Source organism: Salmo trutta, chromosome 7 (genome assembly GCF_901001165.1).
Source record: "Salmo trutta chromosome 7, fSalTru1.1, whole genome shotgun sequence".
NCBI lineage: Eukaryota > Metazoa > Chordata > Actinopteri > Salmoniformes > Salmonidae > Salmo > Salmo trutta.
The window spans coordinates 50,674,072-50,689,787 of NC_042963.1; the positions used below are offsets into that span (position 1 = coordinate 50,674,072).

Sequence of the window (15,716 nt, forward strand, 5' to 3'; positions counted from 1 at the left end):
TTTGTTTTATTTCATGCCATTTTATATTATTATTTGTTATTGTTTATAATTGTATTACAATGTATATTGTATACATTGTTTCTTCGGCAATATTAACACAATGTTTTTCATGCCAATAAAGCAGCTTGAATTTGAATTTGGAGAGAGAGATATATATATATATATAGAGAGAGAGAGATAGAGAGAGAGAGAGAGAGAGAGAGAGAGAGAGAGAGAAAGAGAGAGAGAGAGATGGAGAGAGAGAGAGATGGAGAGATAGAGATAGAGAGAGAGATGGAGAGAGAGAGAGAGAGAGAGAGAGAGAGAGATAGAGAAAGAGAGATGGAGAGAGAGATCAGTCACCATCACACACCAATAAAGTGTCATTCAGGTGGTTCTGGATGTAATCTCATTGTAGTGGCTGTAGACTACACAACACTCACACAACACAACACTGACTTAACACAACACAACACTAACACACCACAACACTCATACAACACAACACTCTCACAACACAACACTGACTTAACACAACACAACACAACACTCACACAACACAACACTGACTTAACACAACACAACACTAACACAACACAACACTCTCCCAACACAACACTGACTTAACACAACACAACACTCACAACACAACACTCACACAACACAACACTCTCACAACACAACACTGACTTAACACAACACAACACTCACACAACACAACACTCTCACAACACAACACTGACTTAACACAACACAACACTCACACAACACAACACTCACACAACACAACACTGACTTAACACAACACAACACTCACACAACACAACACTCACACACCACAACACTCTCACAACACAACACTCACACACCACAACACTCACACAACACAACACTCACACACCACAACACTCACACAACACAACACTCACACACCACAACACTCACTTAACACAACACTCACTTAACACAACACTCACACAACACAACACTCACACAACACAACACTCACACAACACAACACAACACAACACTGACTTAACACAACACAACACTCACACAACACAACACTCATACAACACAACACTCATACAACACAACACTCACACAACACTGACTTAACACAACACAACACTCACACAACACAACACAACACTCACTTAACACAACACAACACAACACTCACACAACACAACACTCACACAACACAACACTGACTTAACACAACACAACACTCACACAACACAACACTCATACAACACAACACTCACACAACACTGACTTAACACAACACAACACTCACACAACACAACACTCACACACCACAACACAACACTCACTTAACACAACACTCACTTAACACAACACTCACTTAACACAACACTCACTTAACACAACACAACACAACACAACACTCACACAACACAACACAACACTCACACAACACAACACTCACACACACAACACTCACACAGCAGAACACAAAAGAGGGAGGGGTGTAAATAACATGAAGATGTCCTAGGGCCTCCCGAGTCTAAGGCACTAGAGTGGTGCAGTGGTCTAAGGCACTAGAGTGGTGCAGTGGTCTAAGGCACTAGAGTGGTGCAGTGGTCTAAGGCACTAGAGTGGTGCAGTGGTCTAAGGCACTAGAGTGGTGCAGTGGTCTAAGGTACTGCCAGAGTGGTGCAGTGGTCTAAGGTACTGCCAGAGTGGTGCAGTGGTCTAAGGTACTGCCAGAGTGGTGCAGTGGTCTAAGGCACTAGAGTGGTGCAGTGGTCTAAGGTACTAGAGTAGCGTTAGCTGTGCCACTAGAGATCCTGGTTCTGTCGCAGCCGGCCGCAACCGCACAATTGGCCCAGTGTCGTCCGGGTTAGGGGAGGGTTTGGCCGGCAGGGATGTCCTTGTCCCATCACGCACTAGTGACTCCTGTGGTGGGCCGGGTGCAATGCCGGGTGCAATCAGTTGCAGCGATGGGACAAGACTAACTACCAATTGGATATCACGACATTGGGTTAAAAAAAAAAAAAGGTGTCCTTGGGCAGATGGTATACAAATGTAAAGCAAGGTTTGAAAGGATTGTTTTAGTCAAATATTATATCTGTTTGGGCTTCTTGCGGTCAATTTGCAGTCTACAAATTAGTATTATTGTATTTTATTTTATTATTCTTCATTGTTCGACATAAAATACTGTAAAAACACCACGTCATCCCTCTTTTGTATTTTTTCTACAAATGAGTTGTAGTTATGTTCTGGCCCCCCGACCATCCGCTTAAGAAGAAGTTGATGATCCATGTCCTAGGGTATACATGGATGCCTGCTGCCACCCAAACTGATTACCCATGGTCGAAATGACACCTCTCATCCAGGAGAGAGAGAACATGAGAGCTCGTGAAAACAGATAGAGAGAGAGAGGTAGAGAGATTATATTGAGGAGAGAATAAGCAACACCTTCCATGCAGTGTCACAACAGCCTCTCCTTTAACAAAATGACATCTATTCCCAGTCACCCTTCTGACTGACTGTCACTGGTTGGTTAGTGAGGGAATGTGGTGGGGAATATATAAATAGTGTCCATCAGACCAGGGATCAAACTGAATTTTATATATTTGCCTGGTACAATGGAACCAATGGAACAATCCCAAAAGTGCAAATCCTGTATCTGGCACTCCAGGCAGACAAAATCAAATGCTCAGATTTTTAAAGAAAGATTTCAAATACTATTTGAACCCAGGGATTCAGTGTAAGTAGAAATATAGTAGACGGCATGTGTCTGAAAGTGATTGATTGACCTATTTTGTGTCACGTGGTTCTGCCCATTTCTCACGCTATGGAGTGAGTGCTTATGCAACCTGATAGTGCAGCTGTTTTGGGTAAAGCATGTGTTTGCAATAAAGCTGTCCTGGTGATTGATGTGTAGTGACCTTGTTGAACTGAAAGAAGATGTGAAACACTTGTGAAATAAGTTCACTACATAAATTCCCAACTGTTTCAAATGTTCAAACTCAGGCCTCCCCAATTCACAACAGAAATTGCCAAATTTCACAAGTGTCCACATTAGTCCAAACTGATCACACACACACACACACACACACACACACACACACACTCCATTGAGATGATGCATAGCGTTACCTGAGTAGAAGCCAGGTTCCCCTCCGAACACTGATGCATCTGGAGGAGAGGGAGGAGCAAGAGAAGAAGAAGAGCTGTAACAACATATTCATTTAGAGAGGGAGGAGCGACAGGAGGAGAAGAGCTGTAACAACATATTCATTTAGAGAGGGAGGAGCGACAGGAGGAGAAGAGCTGTAACAACATATTCATTTAGAGAGGGAGGAGCGACAGGAGGAGAAGAGCTGTAACAACATATTCATTTAGAGAGGGAGGAGCGACAGGAGGAGAAGAGCTGTAACAACATATTCATTTAGAGAGGGAGGAGCGACAGGAGAAGAAGAGCTGTAACAACATATTCATTTAGAGAGGGAGGAGCGACAGGAGGAGAAGAGCTGTAACAACATATTCATTTAGAGAGGGAGGAGCGACAGGAGGAGAAGAGCTGTAACAACATATTCATTTAGAGAGGGAGGAGCGACAGGAGGAGAAGAGCTGTAACAACATATTCATTTAGAGAGGGAGGAGCGACAGGAGGAGAAGAGCTGTGTCAACATATTCATTTAGAGAGGGAGGAGCGACAGGAGGAGAAGAGCTGTAACAACATATTCATTTAGAGAGGGAGGAGCGACAGGAGGAGAAGAGCTGTAACAACATATTCATTTAGAGAGGGAGGAGCGACAGGAGGAGAAGAGCTGTAACAACATATTCATTTAGAGAGGGAGGAGCGACAGGAGGAGAAGAGCTGTAACAACATATTCATTTAGAGAGGGAGGAGCGACAGGAGAAGAAGAGCTGTAACAACATATTCATTTAGAGAGGGAGGAGCGACAGGAGGAGAAGAGCTGTAACAACATATTCATTTAGAGAGGGAGGAGCGACAGGAGGAGAAGAGCTGTAACAACATATTCATTTAGAGAGGGAGGAGCGACAGGAGGAGAAGAGCTGTGTCAACATATTCATTTAGAGAGGGAGGAGCGACAGGAGGAGAAGAGCTGTAACAACATATTCATTTAGAGAGGGAGGAGCGACAGGAGGAGAAGAGCTGTGTCAACATATTCATTTAGAGAGGGAGGAGCGACAGGAGGAGAAGAGCTGTGTCAACATATTCATTTAAAGAGGGAGGAGCGGCAGGAGGAGAAGAGCTGTGTCAACATATTCATTTAGAGAGGGAGGAGCGACAGGAGGAGAAGAGCTGTAACAACATATTCATTTAGAGAGGGAGGAGCGACAGGAGGAGAAGAGCTGTAACAACATATTCATTTAGAGAGGGAGGAGCGACAGGAGGAGAAGAGCTGTGTCAACATATTCATTTAGAGAGGGAGGAGCGACAGGAGGAGAAGAGCTGTGTCAACATATTCATTTAGAGAGGGAGGAGCGACAGGAGGAGAAGAGCTGTAACAACATATTCATTTAGAGAGGGAGGAGCGACAGGAGAAGAAGAGCTGTGTCAACATATTCATTTAGAGAGGGAGGAGCGACAGGAGGAGAAGAGCTGTAACAACATATTCATTTAGAGAGGGAGGAGCGACAGGAGGAGAAGAGCTGTAACAACATATTCATTTAGAGAGGGAGGAGCGACAGGAGGAGAAGAGCTGTAACAACATATTCATTTAGAGAGGGAGGAGCGACAGGAGGAGAAGAGCTGTGTCAACATATTCATTTAGAGAGGGAGGAGCGACAGGAGGAGAAGAGCTGTAACAACATATTCATTTAGAGAGGGAGGAGCGACAGGAGGAGAAGAGCTGTGTCAACATATTCATTTAGAGAGGGAGGAGCGACAGGAGAAGAAGAGCTGTAACAACATATTCATTTAGAGAGGGAGGAGCGACAGGAGAAGAAGAGCTGTAACAACATATTCATTTAGAGAGGGAGGAGCGACAGGAGGAGAAGAGCTGTAACAACATATTCATTTAGAGAGGGAGGAGCGACAGGAGGAGAAGAGCTGTAACAACATATTCATTTAGAGAGGGAGGAGCGACAGGAGGAGAAGAGCTGTGTCAACATATTCATTTAGAGAGGGAGGAGCGACAGGAGGAGAAGAGCTGTAACACATATTCATTTAGAGAGGGAGGAGCGACAGGAGGAGAAGAGCTGTAACAACATATTCATTTAGAGAGGGAGGAGCGACAGGAGAAGAAGAGCTGTAACAACATATTCATTTAGAGAGGGAGGAGCAAGAGAAGAAGAGCTGTAACAACATATTCATTTAGAGAGGGAGGAGCGACAGGAGGAGAAGAGCTGTAACAACATATTCATTTAGAGAGGGAGGAGCGACAGGAGGAGAAGAGCTGTGTCAACATATTCATTTAGAGAGGGAGGAGCGACAGGAGGAGAAGAGCTGTGTCAACATATTCATTTAGAGAGGGAGGAGCGACAGGAGGAGAAGAGCTGTAACAACATATTCATTTAGAGAGGGAGGAGCGACAGGAGAAGAAGAGCTGTAACAACATATTCATTTAGAGAGGGAGGAGCAAGAGAAGAAGAGCTGTAACAACATATTCATTTAGAGAGGGAGGAGCGACAGGAGGAGAAGAGCTGTAACAACATATTCATTTAGAGAGGGAGGAGCGACAGGAGGAGAAGAGCTGTGTCAACATATTCATTTAGAGAGGGAGGAGCGACAGGAGGAGAAGAGCTGTTGTCAACATATTCATTTAGAGAGGGAGGAGCGACAGGAGGAGAAGAGCTGTAACAACATATTCATTTAGAGAGGGAGGAGCGACAGGAGGAGAAGAGCTGTGACAAACATATTCATTTAGAGAGGGAGGAGCGACAGGAGGAGAAGAGCTGTGTCAACATATTCATTTAGAGAGGGAGGAGCGACAGGAGGAGAAGAGCTGTACCAACATATTCATTTAGAGAGGGAGGAGGAGCGACAGGAGGAGAAGAGCTGTAACAACATATTCATTTAGAGAGGGAGGAGCGACAGGAGGAGAAGAGCTGTAACAACATATTCATTAGAGAGGGAGGAGCGACAGGAGGAGAAGAGCTGTCAACATATTCATTTAGAGAAGGAGAGCGACAGGAGGAGAAGAGCTGTATCAACATATCATTTAGAGAGGGAGGAGCGACAGGAGGAGAAGAGCTGTAACAACATATTCATTTAGAGAGGGAGGAGCGACAGGAGGAGAAGAGCTGTAACAACATATTCATTTAGAGAGGGTAGGAGCGACAGGAGAGAAGAGCTGTAACAACCATATTCATTTAGAGAGGGAGGAGCGACAGGAGGAGAAGAGCTGTAACAACATATTCATTTAGAGAGGGAGGAGCGACAGGAGGAGAAGAGCTGTGTCAACATATTCATTTAGAGAGGGAGGAGCGACAGGAGGAGAAGAGCTGTAACAACATATTCATTTAGAGAGGGAGGAGCGACAGGAGAAGAAGAGCTGTAACAACATATTCATTTAGAGAGGGAGGAGCGACAGGAGGAGAAGAGCTGTAACAACATATTCATTTAGAGAGGGAGGAGCGACAGGAGGAGAAGAGCTGTGTCAAACATATTCATTTAGAGAGGGAGGAGCGACAGGAGGAGAAGAGCTGTGTCAACCATATTCATTTAGAGAGGGAGGAGCGACAGGAGGAGAAGAGCTTGTAACAACATATTCATTTAGAGAGGGAGGAGCGACAGGAGGAGAAGAGCTGTAACAACATATTCATTTAGAGAGGGAGGAGCGACAGGAGGAGAAGAGCTGTAACAAACATATTCATTTAGAGAAGGAGGAGCGACAGGAGGAGAAGAGCTGTAACAACACTATTCATTTAGAGAGGGAGGAGCGACAGGAGGAGAAGAGCTGTAACAACATATTCATTTAGAGAGGGAGGAGCGACAGGAGGAGAAGAGCTGTAACAACATATTCATTTAGAGAGGGAGGAGCGACAGGAGGAGAAGAGCTGTGTCAACATATTCATTTAGAGAGGGAGGAGCGACAGGAGAGAGAAGAGCTGTAACAACATATTCATTTAGAGAGGGAGGAGCGACAGGAGGAGAAGAGCTGTAACAACATATTCATTTAGAGAGGGAGGAGCGACAGGAGGAGAAGAGCTGTAACAACATATTCATTTAGAGAGGGAGGAGCGACAGGAGGAGAAGAGCTGTAACAACATATTCATTTAGAGAGGGAGGAGCGACAGGAGGAGAAGAGCTGTAACAACATATTCATTTAGAGAGGGAGGAGCGACAGGAGAAGAAGAGCTGTGTCAACATATTCATTTAGAGAGGGAGGAGCGACAGGAGGAGAAGAGCTGTGTCAACATATTCATTTAGAGAGGGAGGAGCGACAGGAGGAGAAGAGCTGTAACAACATATTCATTTAGAGAGGGAGGAGCGACAGGAGGAGAAGAGCTTTAACAACATATTCATTTAGAGAGGGAGGAGCGACAGGAGGAGAAGAGCTGTGTCAACATATTCATTTAGAGAGGGAGGAGCGAACGGAGGAGAAGAGCTGTAACAACATATTCATTTAGAGAGGGAGGAGCGACAGGAGGAGAGACAGGAGGAGAAGAGCTGTGTCAACATATTCATTTAGAGAGGGAGGAGCGACAGGAGGAGAAGAGCTGTGTCAACATATTCATTTAGAGAGGGAGGAGCGACAGGAGGAGAAGAGCTGTAACAACATATTCATTTAGAGAGGGAGGAGCGACAGGAGGAGAAGAGCTGTGTCAACATATTCATTTAGAGAGGGAGGAGCGACAGGAGGAGAAGAGCTGTGTCAACATATTCATTTAGAGAGGGAGGAGCGACAGGAGAAGAAGAGCTGTAACAACATATTCATTTAGAGAGGGAGGAGCGACAGGAGGAGAAGAGCTGTGTCAACATATTCATTTAGAGAGGGAGGAGCGACAGGAGGAGAAGAGCTGTGTCAACATATTCATTTAGAGAGGGAGGAGCGACAGGAGGAGAAGAGCTGTGTCAACATATTCATTTAGAGAGGGAGGAGCGACAGGAGGAGAAGAGCTGTAACAACTTATTCATTTAGAGAGGGAGGAGCGACAGGAGGAGAAGAGCTGTGTCAACATATTCATTTAGAGAGGGAGGAGCGACAGGAGGAGAAGGGCTGTGTCAACATATTCATTTAGAGAGGGAGGAGCGACAGGAGAAGAACTGTAACAACATATTCATTTAGAGAGGGAGGAGCGACAGGAGGAGAAGAGCTGTAACAACATATTCATTTAGAGAGGGAGGAGCGACAGGAGGAGAAGAGCTGTGTCAACATATTAATTTAGAGTGGGAGGAGCGACAGGAGGAGAAGAGCTGTGTCAACATATTCATTTAGAGAGGGAGGAGCGACAGGAGGAGAAGAGCTGTGTCAACATATTCATTTAGAGAGGGAGGAGCGACAGGAGGAGAAGAGCTGTGTCAACATATTCATTTAGAGAGGGAGGAGCGACAGGAGAAGAAGAGCTGTAACAACATATTCATTTAGAGAGGGAGGAGCGACAGGAGGAGAAGAGCTGTAACAACATATTCATTTAGAGAGGGAGGAGCGACAGGAGGAGAAGAGCTGTAACAACATATTCATTTAGAGAGGGAGGAGCGACAGGAGGAGAAGAGCTTGTAACAACATATTCATTTAGAGAGGGAGGAGCGACAGGAGGAGAAGAGCTGTAGTCAACCATATTCATTTAGAGAGGGAGGAGCGAACAGGAGGAGAAGAGCTGTGTCAACATATTCATTTAGAGAGGGAGGAGCGACAGGAGGAGAAGAGCTGTAACAACATATTCATTTAGAGAGGGAGGAGCGACAGGAGGAGAAGAGCTGTAACAACATATTCATTTAGAGAGGGAGGAGCGACAGGAGGAGAAGAGCTGTGTAACAACATATTCATTTAGAGAGGGAGGAGCGACAGGAGGAGAAGAGCTGTAACAACATATTCATTTAGAGAGGGAGGAGCGACAGGAGGAGAAGAGCTGTACAACATATTCATTTAGAGAGGGAGGAGCGACAGGAGGAGAAGAGCTGTGTCAACATATTCATTTAGAGAGGGAGGGAGGACAGGAGAGAAGAGCTGTGTCAAACATATTCATTTAGAGAGGGAGGAGCGGACAGGAGGAGAAGAGCTGTAACAACATATTCATTTAGAGAGGGAGGAGCGACAGGAGGAGAAGAGCTGTGTCACATATTCATTTAGAGAGGGAGGAGCGACAGGAGGAGAAGAGCTGTAACACATATTCATTTAGAGAGGGAGGAGCGACAGGAGGAGAAGAGCTGTGTCAACATATTCATTTAGAGAGGGAGGAGCGACAGGAGGAGAAGAGCTGTAACAACATATTCATTTAGAGAGGGAGGAGCGACAGGAGGAGAAGAGCTGTGTCAACATATTCATTTAGAGAGGGAGGAGCGACAGGAGGAGAAGAGCTGTAACAACATATTCATTTAGAGAGGGAGGAGCGACAGGAGGAGAAGAGCTGTAACAACATATTCATTTAGAGAGGGAGGAGCGACAGGAGGAGAAGAGCTGTGTCAACATATTCATTTAGAGAGGGAGGAGCGACAGGAGGAGAAGAGCTGTGTCAACATATTCATTTAGAGAGGGAGGAGCAGCAGGAGGAGAAGAGCTGTGTCAACATATTCATTTAGAGAGGGAGGAGCGACAGGAGGAGAAGAGCTGTGTCAACATATTCATTTAGAGAGGGAGGAGCGACAGGAGGAGAAGAGCTGTAACAACATATTCATTTAGAGAGGGAGGAGCGACAGGAGGAGAAGAGCTGTGTCAACATATTCATTTAGAGAGGGAGGAGCGACAGGAGGAGAAGAGCTGTAACAACATATTCATTTAGAGAGGGAGGAGCGACAGGAGAAGAAGAGCTGTAACAACATATTCATTTAGAGAGGGAGGAGCGACCAGGAGGAGAAGAGCTGTAACAACATATTCATTTAGAGAGGGAGGAGCGACAGGAGGAGAAGAGCTGTGTCAACATATTCATTTAGAGAGGGAGGAGCGACAGGAGGAGAAGAGCTGTGTCAACATATTCATTTAGAGAGGGAGGAGCGACAGGAGGAGAAGAGCTGTAACAACATATTCATTTAGAGAGGGAGGAGCGACAGGAGGAGAAGAGCTGTAACAACATATTCATTTAGAGAGGGAGGAGCGACAGGAGGAGAAGAGCTGTAACAACATATTCATTTAGAGAGGGAGGAGCGACAGGAGGAGAAGAGCTGTGTCAACATATTCATTTAGAGAGGGAGGAGCGACAGGAGGAGAAGAGCTGTGTCAACATATTCATTTAGAGAGGGAGGAGCGACAGGAGGAGAAGAGCTGTGTCAACATATTCATTTAGAGAGGGAGGAGCGACAGGAGAAGAAGAGCTGTAACAACATATTCATTTAGAGAGGGAGGAGCGACAGGAGGAGAAGAGCTGTGTCAACATATTCATTTAGAGAGGGAGGAGCGACAGGAGGAGAAGAGCTGTAACAACATATTCATTTAGAGAGGGAGGAGCGACAGGAGGAGAAGAGCTGTGTCAACATATTCATTTAGAGAGGGAGGAGCGACAGGAGGAGAAGAGCTGTAACAACATATTCATTTAGAGAGGGAGGAGCGACAGGAGGAGAAGAGCTGTAACAACATATTCATTTAGAGAGGGAGGAGCGACAGGAGGAGAAGAGCTGTAACAACATATTCATTAGAGAGGGAGGAGCGACAGGAGGAGAAGAGCTGTGTCAACATATTCATTTAGAGAGGGAGGAGCGACAGGAGGAGAAGAGCTGTGTCAACATATTCATTTAGAGAGGGAGGAGCGACAGGAGGAGAAGAGCTGTAACAACATATTCATTTAGAGAGGGAGGAGCGACAGGAGGAGAAGAGCTGTGTCAACATATTCATTTAGAGAGGGAGGAGCGACAGGAGGAGAAGAGCTGTGTCAACATATTCATTTAGAGAGGGAGGAGCGGCAGGAGAAGAAGAGCTGTGTCAACATATTCATTTAGAGAGGGAGGAGCGACAGGAGGAGAAGAGCTGTGTCAACATATTCATTTAGAGAGGGAGGAGCGACAGGAGGAGAAGAGCTGTGTCAACATATTCATTTAGAGAGGGAGGAGCGACAGGAGGAGAAGAGCTGTGTCAACATATTCATTTAGAGAGGGAGGAGCGACAGGAGGAGAAGAGCTGTGTCAACATATTCATTTAGAGAGGGAGGAGCGACAGGAGGAGAAGAGCTGTAACAACATATTCATTTAGAGAGGGAGGAGCGACAGGAGGAGAAGAGCTGTGTCAACATATTCATTTAGAGAGGGAGGAGCGACAGGAGGAGAAGAGCTGTAACAACATATTCATTTAGAGAGGGAGGAGCGACAGGAGGAGAAGAGCTGTGTCAACATATTCATTTAGAGAGGGAGGAGCGACAGGAGGAGAAGAGCTGTAACAACATATTCATTTAGAGAGGGAGGAGCGACAGGAGGAGAAGAGCTGTAACAACATATTCATTTAGAGAGGGAGGAGCGACAGGAGGAGAAGAGCTGTGTCAACATATTCATTTAGAGAGGGAGGAGCGACAGGAGAAGAAGAGCTGTAACAACATATTCATTTAGAGAGGGGAAGGAGCGTAACAATCATTAGAGAGGGAGAGCGACAGGAGGAAGAGCTGTAACAAATATTCATTTAGAGAGGGAGGAGCGACAGGAGGAGAAGAGCTGTGTCAACATATTCATTTAGAGAGGGAGGAGCGGACAGGAGGAGAAGAGCTGTGTCAACATATTCATTTAAAGAGGGAGGAGCGGCAGGAGGAGAAGAGCTGTGTCAACATATTCATTTAGAGAGGGAGGAGCGACAGGAGGAGAAGAGCTGTAAAACATATTCATTTAGAGAGGGAGGAGCGACAGGAGGAGCAAGAGCTTGTAACAACATATTCATTTAGAGAGGGAGGAGCGACAGGAGGAGAAGAGCTGTGTCAACATATTCATTTAGAGAGGGAGGAGCGACAGGAGGAGAAGAGCTGTAACAACATATTCATTTAGAGAGGGAGGAGCGACAGGAGAAGAAGAGCTGTAACAACATATTCATTTAGAGAGGGAGGAGCGACAGGAGGAGAAGAGCTGTAACAACATATTCATTTAGAGAGGGAGGAGCGACAGGAGGAGAAGAGCTGTGTCAACATATTCATTTAGAGAGGGAGGAGCGACAGGAGGAGAAGAGCTGTGTCAACATATTCATTTAGAGAGGGAGGAGCGACAGGAGGCGAAGAGCTGTGTCAACATATTCATTTAGAGAGGGAGGAGCGACAGGAGGAGAAGAGCTGTGGTCAACATATTCATTTAGAGAGGGAGGAGCGACAGGAGGAGAAGAGCTGTGTCAACATATTCATTTAGAGAGGGAGGAGCGACAGGAGGAGAAGAGCTGTAACAACATATTCATTTAGAGAGGGAGGAGCGACAGGAGGAGAAGAGCTGTAACAACATATTCATTTAGAGAGGGAGGAGCGACAGGAGGAGAAGAGCTGTAACAACATATTCATTTAGAGAGGGAGGAGCGACAGGAGGAGAAGAGCTGTGTCAACATATTCATTTAGAGAGGGAGGAGCGACAGGAGGAGAAGAGCTGTGTCAACATATTCATTTAGAGAGGGAGGAGCGACAGGAGGAGAAGAGCTGTAACAACATATTCATTTAGAGAGGGAGGAGCGACAGGAGGAGAAGAGCTGTGTCAACATATTCATTTAGAGAGGGAGGAGCGACAGGAGGAGAAGAGCTGTGTCAACATATTCATTTAGAGAGGGAGGAGCGGCAGGAGAAGAAGAGCTGTGTCAACATATTCATTTAGAGAGGGAGGAGCGACAGGAGGAGAAGAGCTGTGTCAACATATTCATTTAGAGAGGGAGGAGCGACAGGAGGAGAAGAGCTGTGTCAACATATTCATTTAGAGAGGGAGGAGCGACAGGAGGAGAAGAGCTGTGTCAACATATTCATTTAGAGAGGGAGGAGCGACAGGAGGAGAAGAGCTGTGTCAACATATTCATTTAGAGAGGGAGGAGCGACAGGAGGAGAAGAGCTGTAACAACATATTCATTTAGAGAGGGAGGAGCGACAGGAGGAGAAGAGCTGTGTCAACATATTCATTTAGAGAGGAAGGAGCGACAGGAGGAGAAGAGCTGTAACAACATATTCATTTAGAGAGGGAGGAGCGACAGGAGGAGAAGAGCTGTGTCAACATATTCATTTAGAGAGGGAGGAGCGACAGGAGGAGAAGAGCTGTAACAACATATTCATTTAGAGAGGGAGGAGCGACAGGAGGAGAAGAGCTGTAACAACATATTCATTTAGAGAGGGAGGAGCGACAGGAGGAGAAGAGCTGTGTCAACATATTCATTTAGAGAGGGAGGAGCGACAGGAGAAGAAGAGCTGTAACAACATATTCATTTAGAGAGGGAGGAGCGACAGGAGGAGAAGAGCTGTAACAACATATTCATTTAGAGAGGGAGGAGCGACAGGAGGAGAAGAGCTGTAACAACATATTCATTTAGAGAGGGAGGAGCGACAGGAGGAGAAGAGCTGTAACAACATATTCATTTAGAGAGGGAGGAGCGACAGGAGGAGAAGAGCTGTAACAACATATTCATTTAGAGAGGGAGGAGCGACAGGAGGAGAAGAGCTGTAACAACATATTCATTTAGAGAGGGAGGAGCGACAGGAGGAGAAGAGCTGTGTCAACATATTCATTTAGAGAGGGAGGAGCGACAGGAGGAGAAGAGCTGTGTCAACATATTCATTTAGAGAGGGAGGAGCGGCAGGAGGAGAAGAGCTGTGTCAACATATTCATTTAGAGAGGGAGGAGCGACAGGAGGAGAAGAGCTGTAACAACATATTCATTTAGAGAGGGAGGAGCGACAGGAGGAGAAGAGCTGTGTCAACATATTCATTTAGAGAGGGAGGAGCGACAGGAGGAGAAGAGCTGTAACAACATATTCATTTAGAGAGGGAGGAGCGACAGGAGGAGAAGAGCTGTAACAACATATTCATTTAGAGAGGGAGGAGCGACAGGAGGAGAAGAGCTGTGTCAACATATTCATTTAGAGAGGGAGGAGCGACAGGAGAAGAAGAGCTGTAACAACATATTCATTTAGAGAGGGAGGAGCGACAGGAGGAGAAGAGCTGTAACAACATATTCATTTAGAGAGGGAGGAGCGACAGGAGGAGAAGAGCTGTAACAACATATTCATTTAGAGAGGGAGGAGCGACAGGAGGAGAAGAGCTGTAACAACATATTCATTTAGAGAGGGAGGAGCGACAGGAGGAGAAGAGCTGTAACAACATATTCATTTAGAGAGGGAGGAGCGACAGGAGGAGAAGAGCTGTGTCAACATATTCATTTAGAGAGGGAGGAGCGACAGGAGGAGAAGAGCTGTGTCAACATATTCATTTAGAGAGGGAGGAGCGGCAGGAGGAGAAGAGCTGTGTCAACATATTCATTTAGAGAGGGAGGAGCGACAGGAGGAGAAGAGCTGTAACAACATATTCATTTAGAGAGGGAGGAGCGACAGGAGGAGAAGAGCTGTAACAACATATTCATTTAGAGAGGGAGGAGCGACAGGAGGAGAAGAGCTGTGTCAACATATTCATTTAGAGAGGGAGGAGCGACAGGAGGAGAAGAGCTGTAACAACATATTCATTTAGAGAGGGAGGAGCGACAGGAGAAGAAGAGCTGTAACAACATATTCATTTAGAGAGGGAGGAGCGACAGGAGGAGAAGAGCTGTAACAACATATTCATTTAGAGAGGGAGGAGCGACAGGAGGAGAAGAGCTGTGTCAACATATTCATTTAGAGAGGGAGGAGCGACAGGAGGAGAAGAGCTGTGTCAACATATTCATTTAGAGAGGGAGGAGCGACAGGAGGAGAAGAGCTGTAACAACATATTCATTTAGAGAGGGAGGAGCGACAGGAGGAGAAGAGCTGTAACAACATATTCATTTAGAGAGGGAGGAGCGACAGGAGGAGAAGAGCTGTAACAACATATTCATTTAGAGAGGGAGGAGCGACAGGAGGAGAAGAGCTGTGTCAACATATTCATTTAGAGAGGGAGGAGCGACAGGAGGAGAAGAGCTGTGTCAACATATTCATTTAGAGAGGGAGGAGCGACAGGAGGAGAAGAGCTGTGTCAACATATTCATTTAGAGAGGGAGGAGCGACAGGAGGAGAAGAGCTGTAACAACATATTCATTTAGAGAGGGAGGAGCGACAGGAGGAGAAGAGCTGTGTCAACATATTCATTTAGAGAGGGAGGAGCGACAGGAGGAGAAGAGCTGTGTCAACATATTCATTTAGAGAGGGAGGAGCGACAGGAGGAGAAGAGCTGTAACAACATATTCATTTAGAGAGGGAGGAGCGACAGGAGGAGAAGAGCTGTAACAACATATTCATTTAGAGAGGGAGGACGAACAGGAGGAGAAGAGCTGTGTCAACATATTCATTTAGAGAGGGAGGAGCGACAGGAGAAGAAGAGCTGTAACAACATATTCATTTAGAGAGGGAGGAGCGACAGGAGGAGAAGAGCTGTAACAACATATTCATTTAGAGAGGGAGGAGCGACAGGAGGAGAAGAGCTGTGTCAACATATTCATTTAGAGAGGGAGGAGCGACAGGAGGAGAAGAGCTGTAACAACATATTCATTTAGAGAGGGAGGAGCGACAGGAGGA

General features: G+C 45.9%; 1 protein-coding gene across 3 annotated transcripts in view; it reads right to left on the bottom strand.

Moving 5' to 3' along the window:
• Positions 1-15,716, bottom strand: part of LOC115197612 (contactin-1a) — a 139,354-nt gene that overhangs the window by 56,300 nt on the left and 67,338 nt on the right. For all 3 annotated transcript variants that reach the window (XM_029759297.1, XM_029759298.1, XM_029759299.1), the window contains exon 3: positions 3,109-3,147. In XM_029759297.1, coding sequence (XP_029615157.1) covers positions 3,109-3,147 — 39 coding nt within the window. The remainder of the gene's footprint in view (positions 1-3,108; positions 3,148-15,716) is intronic.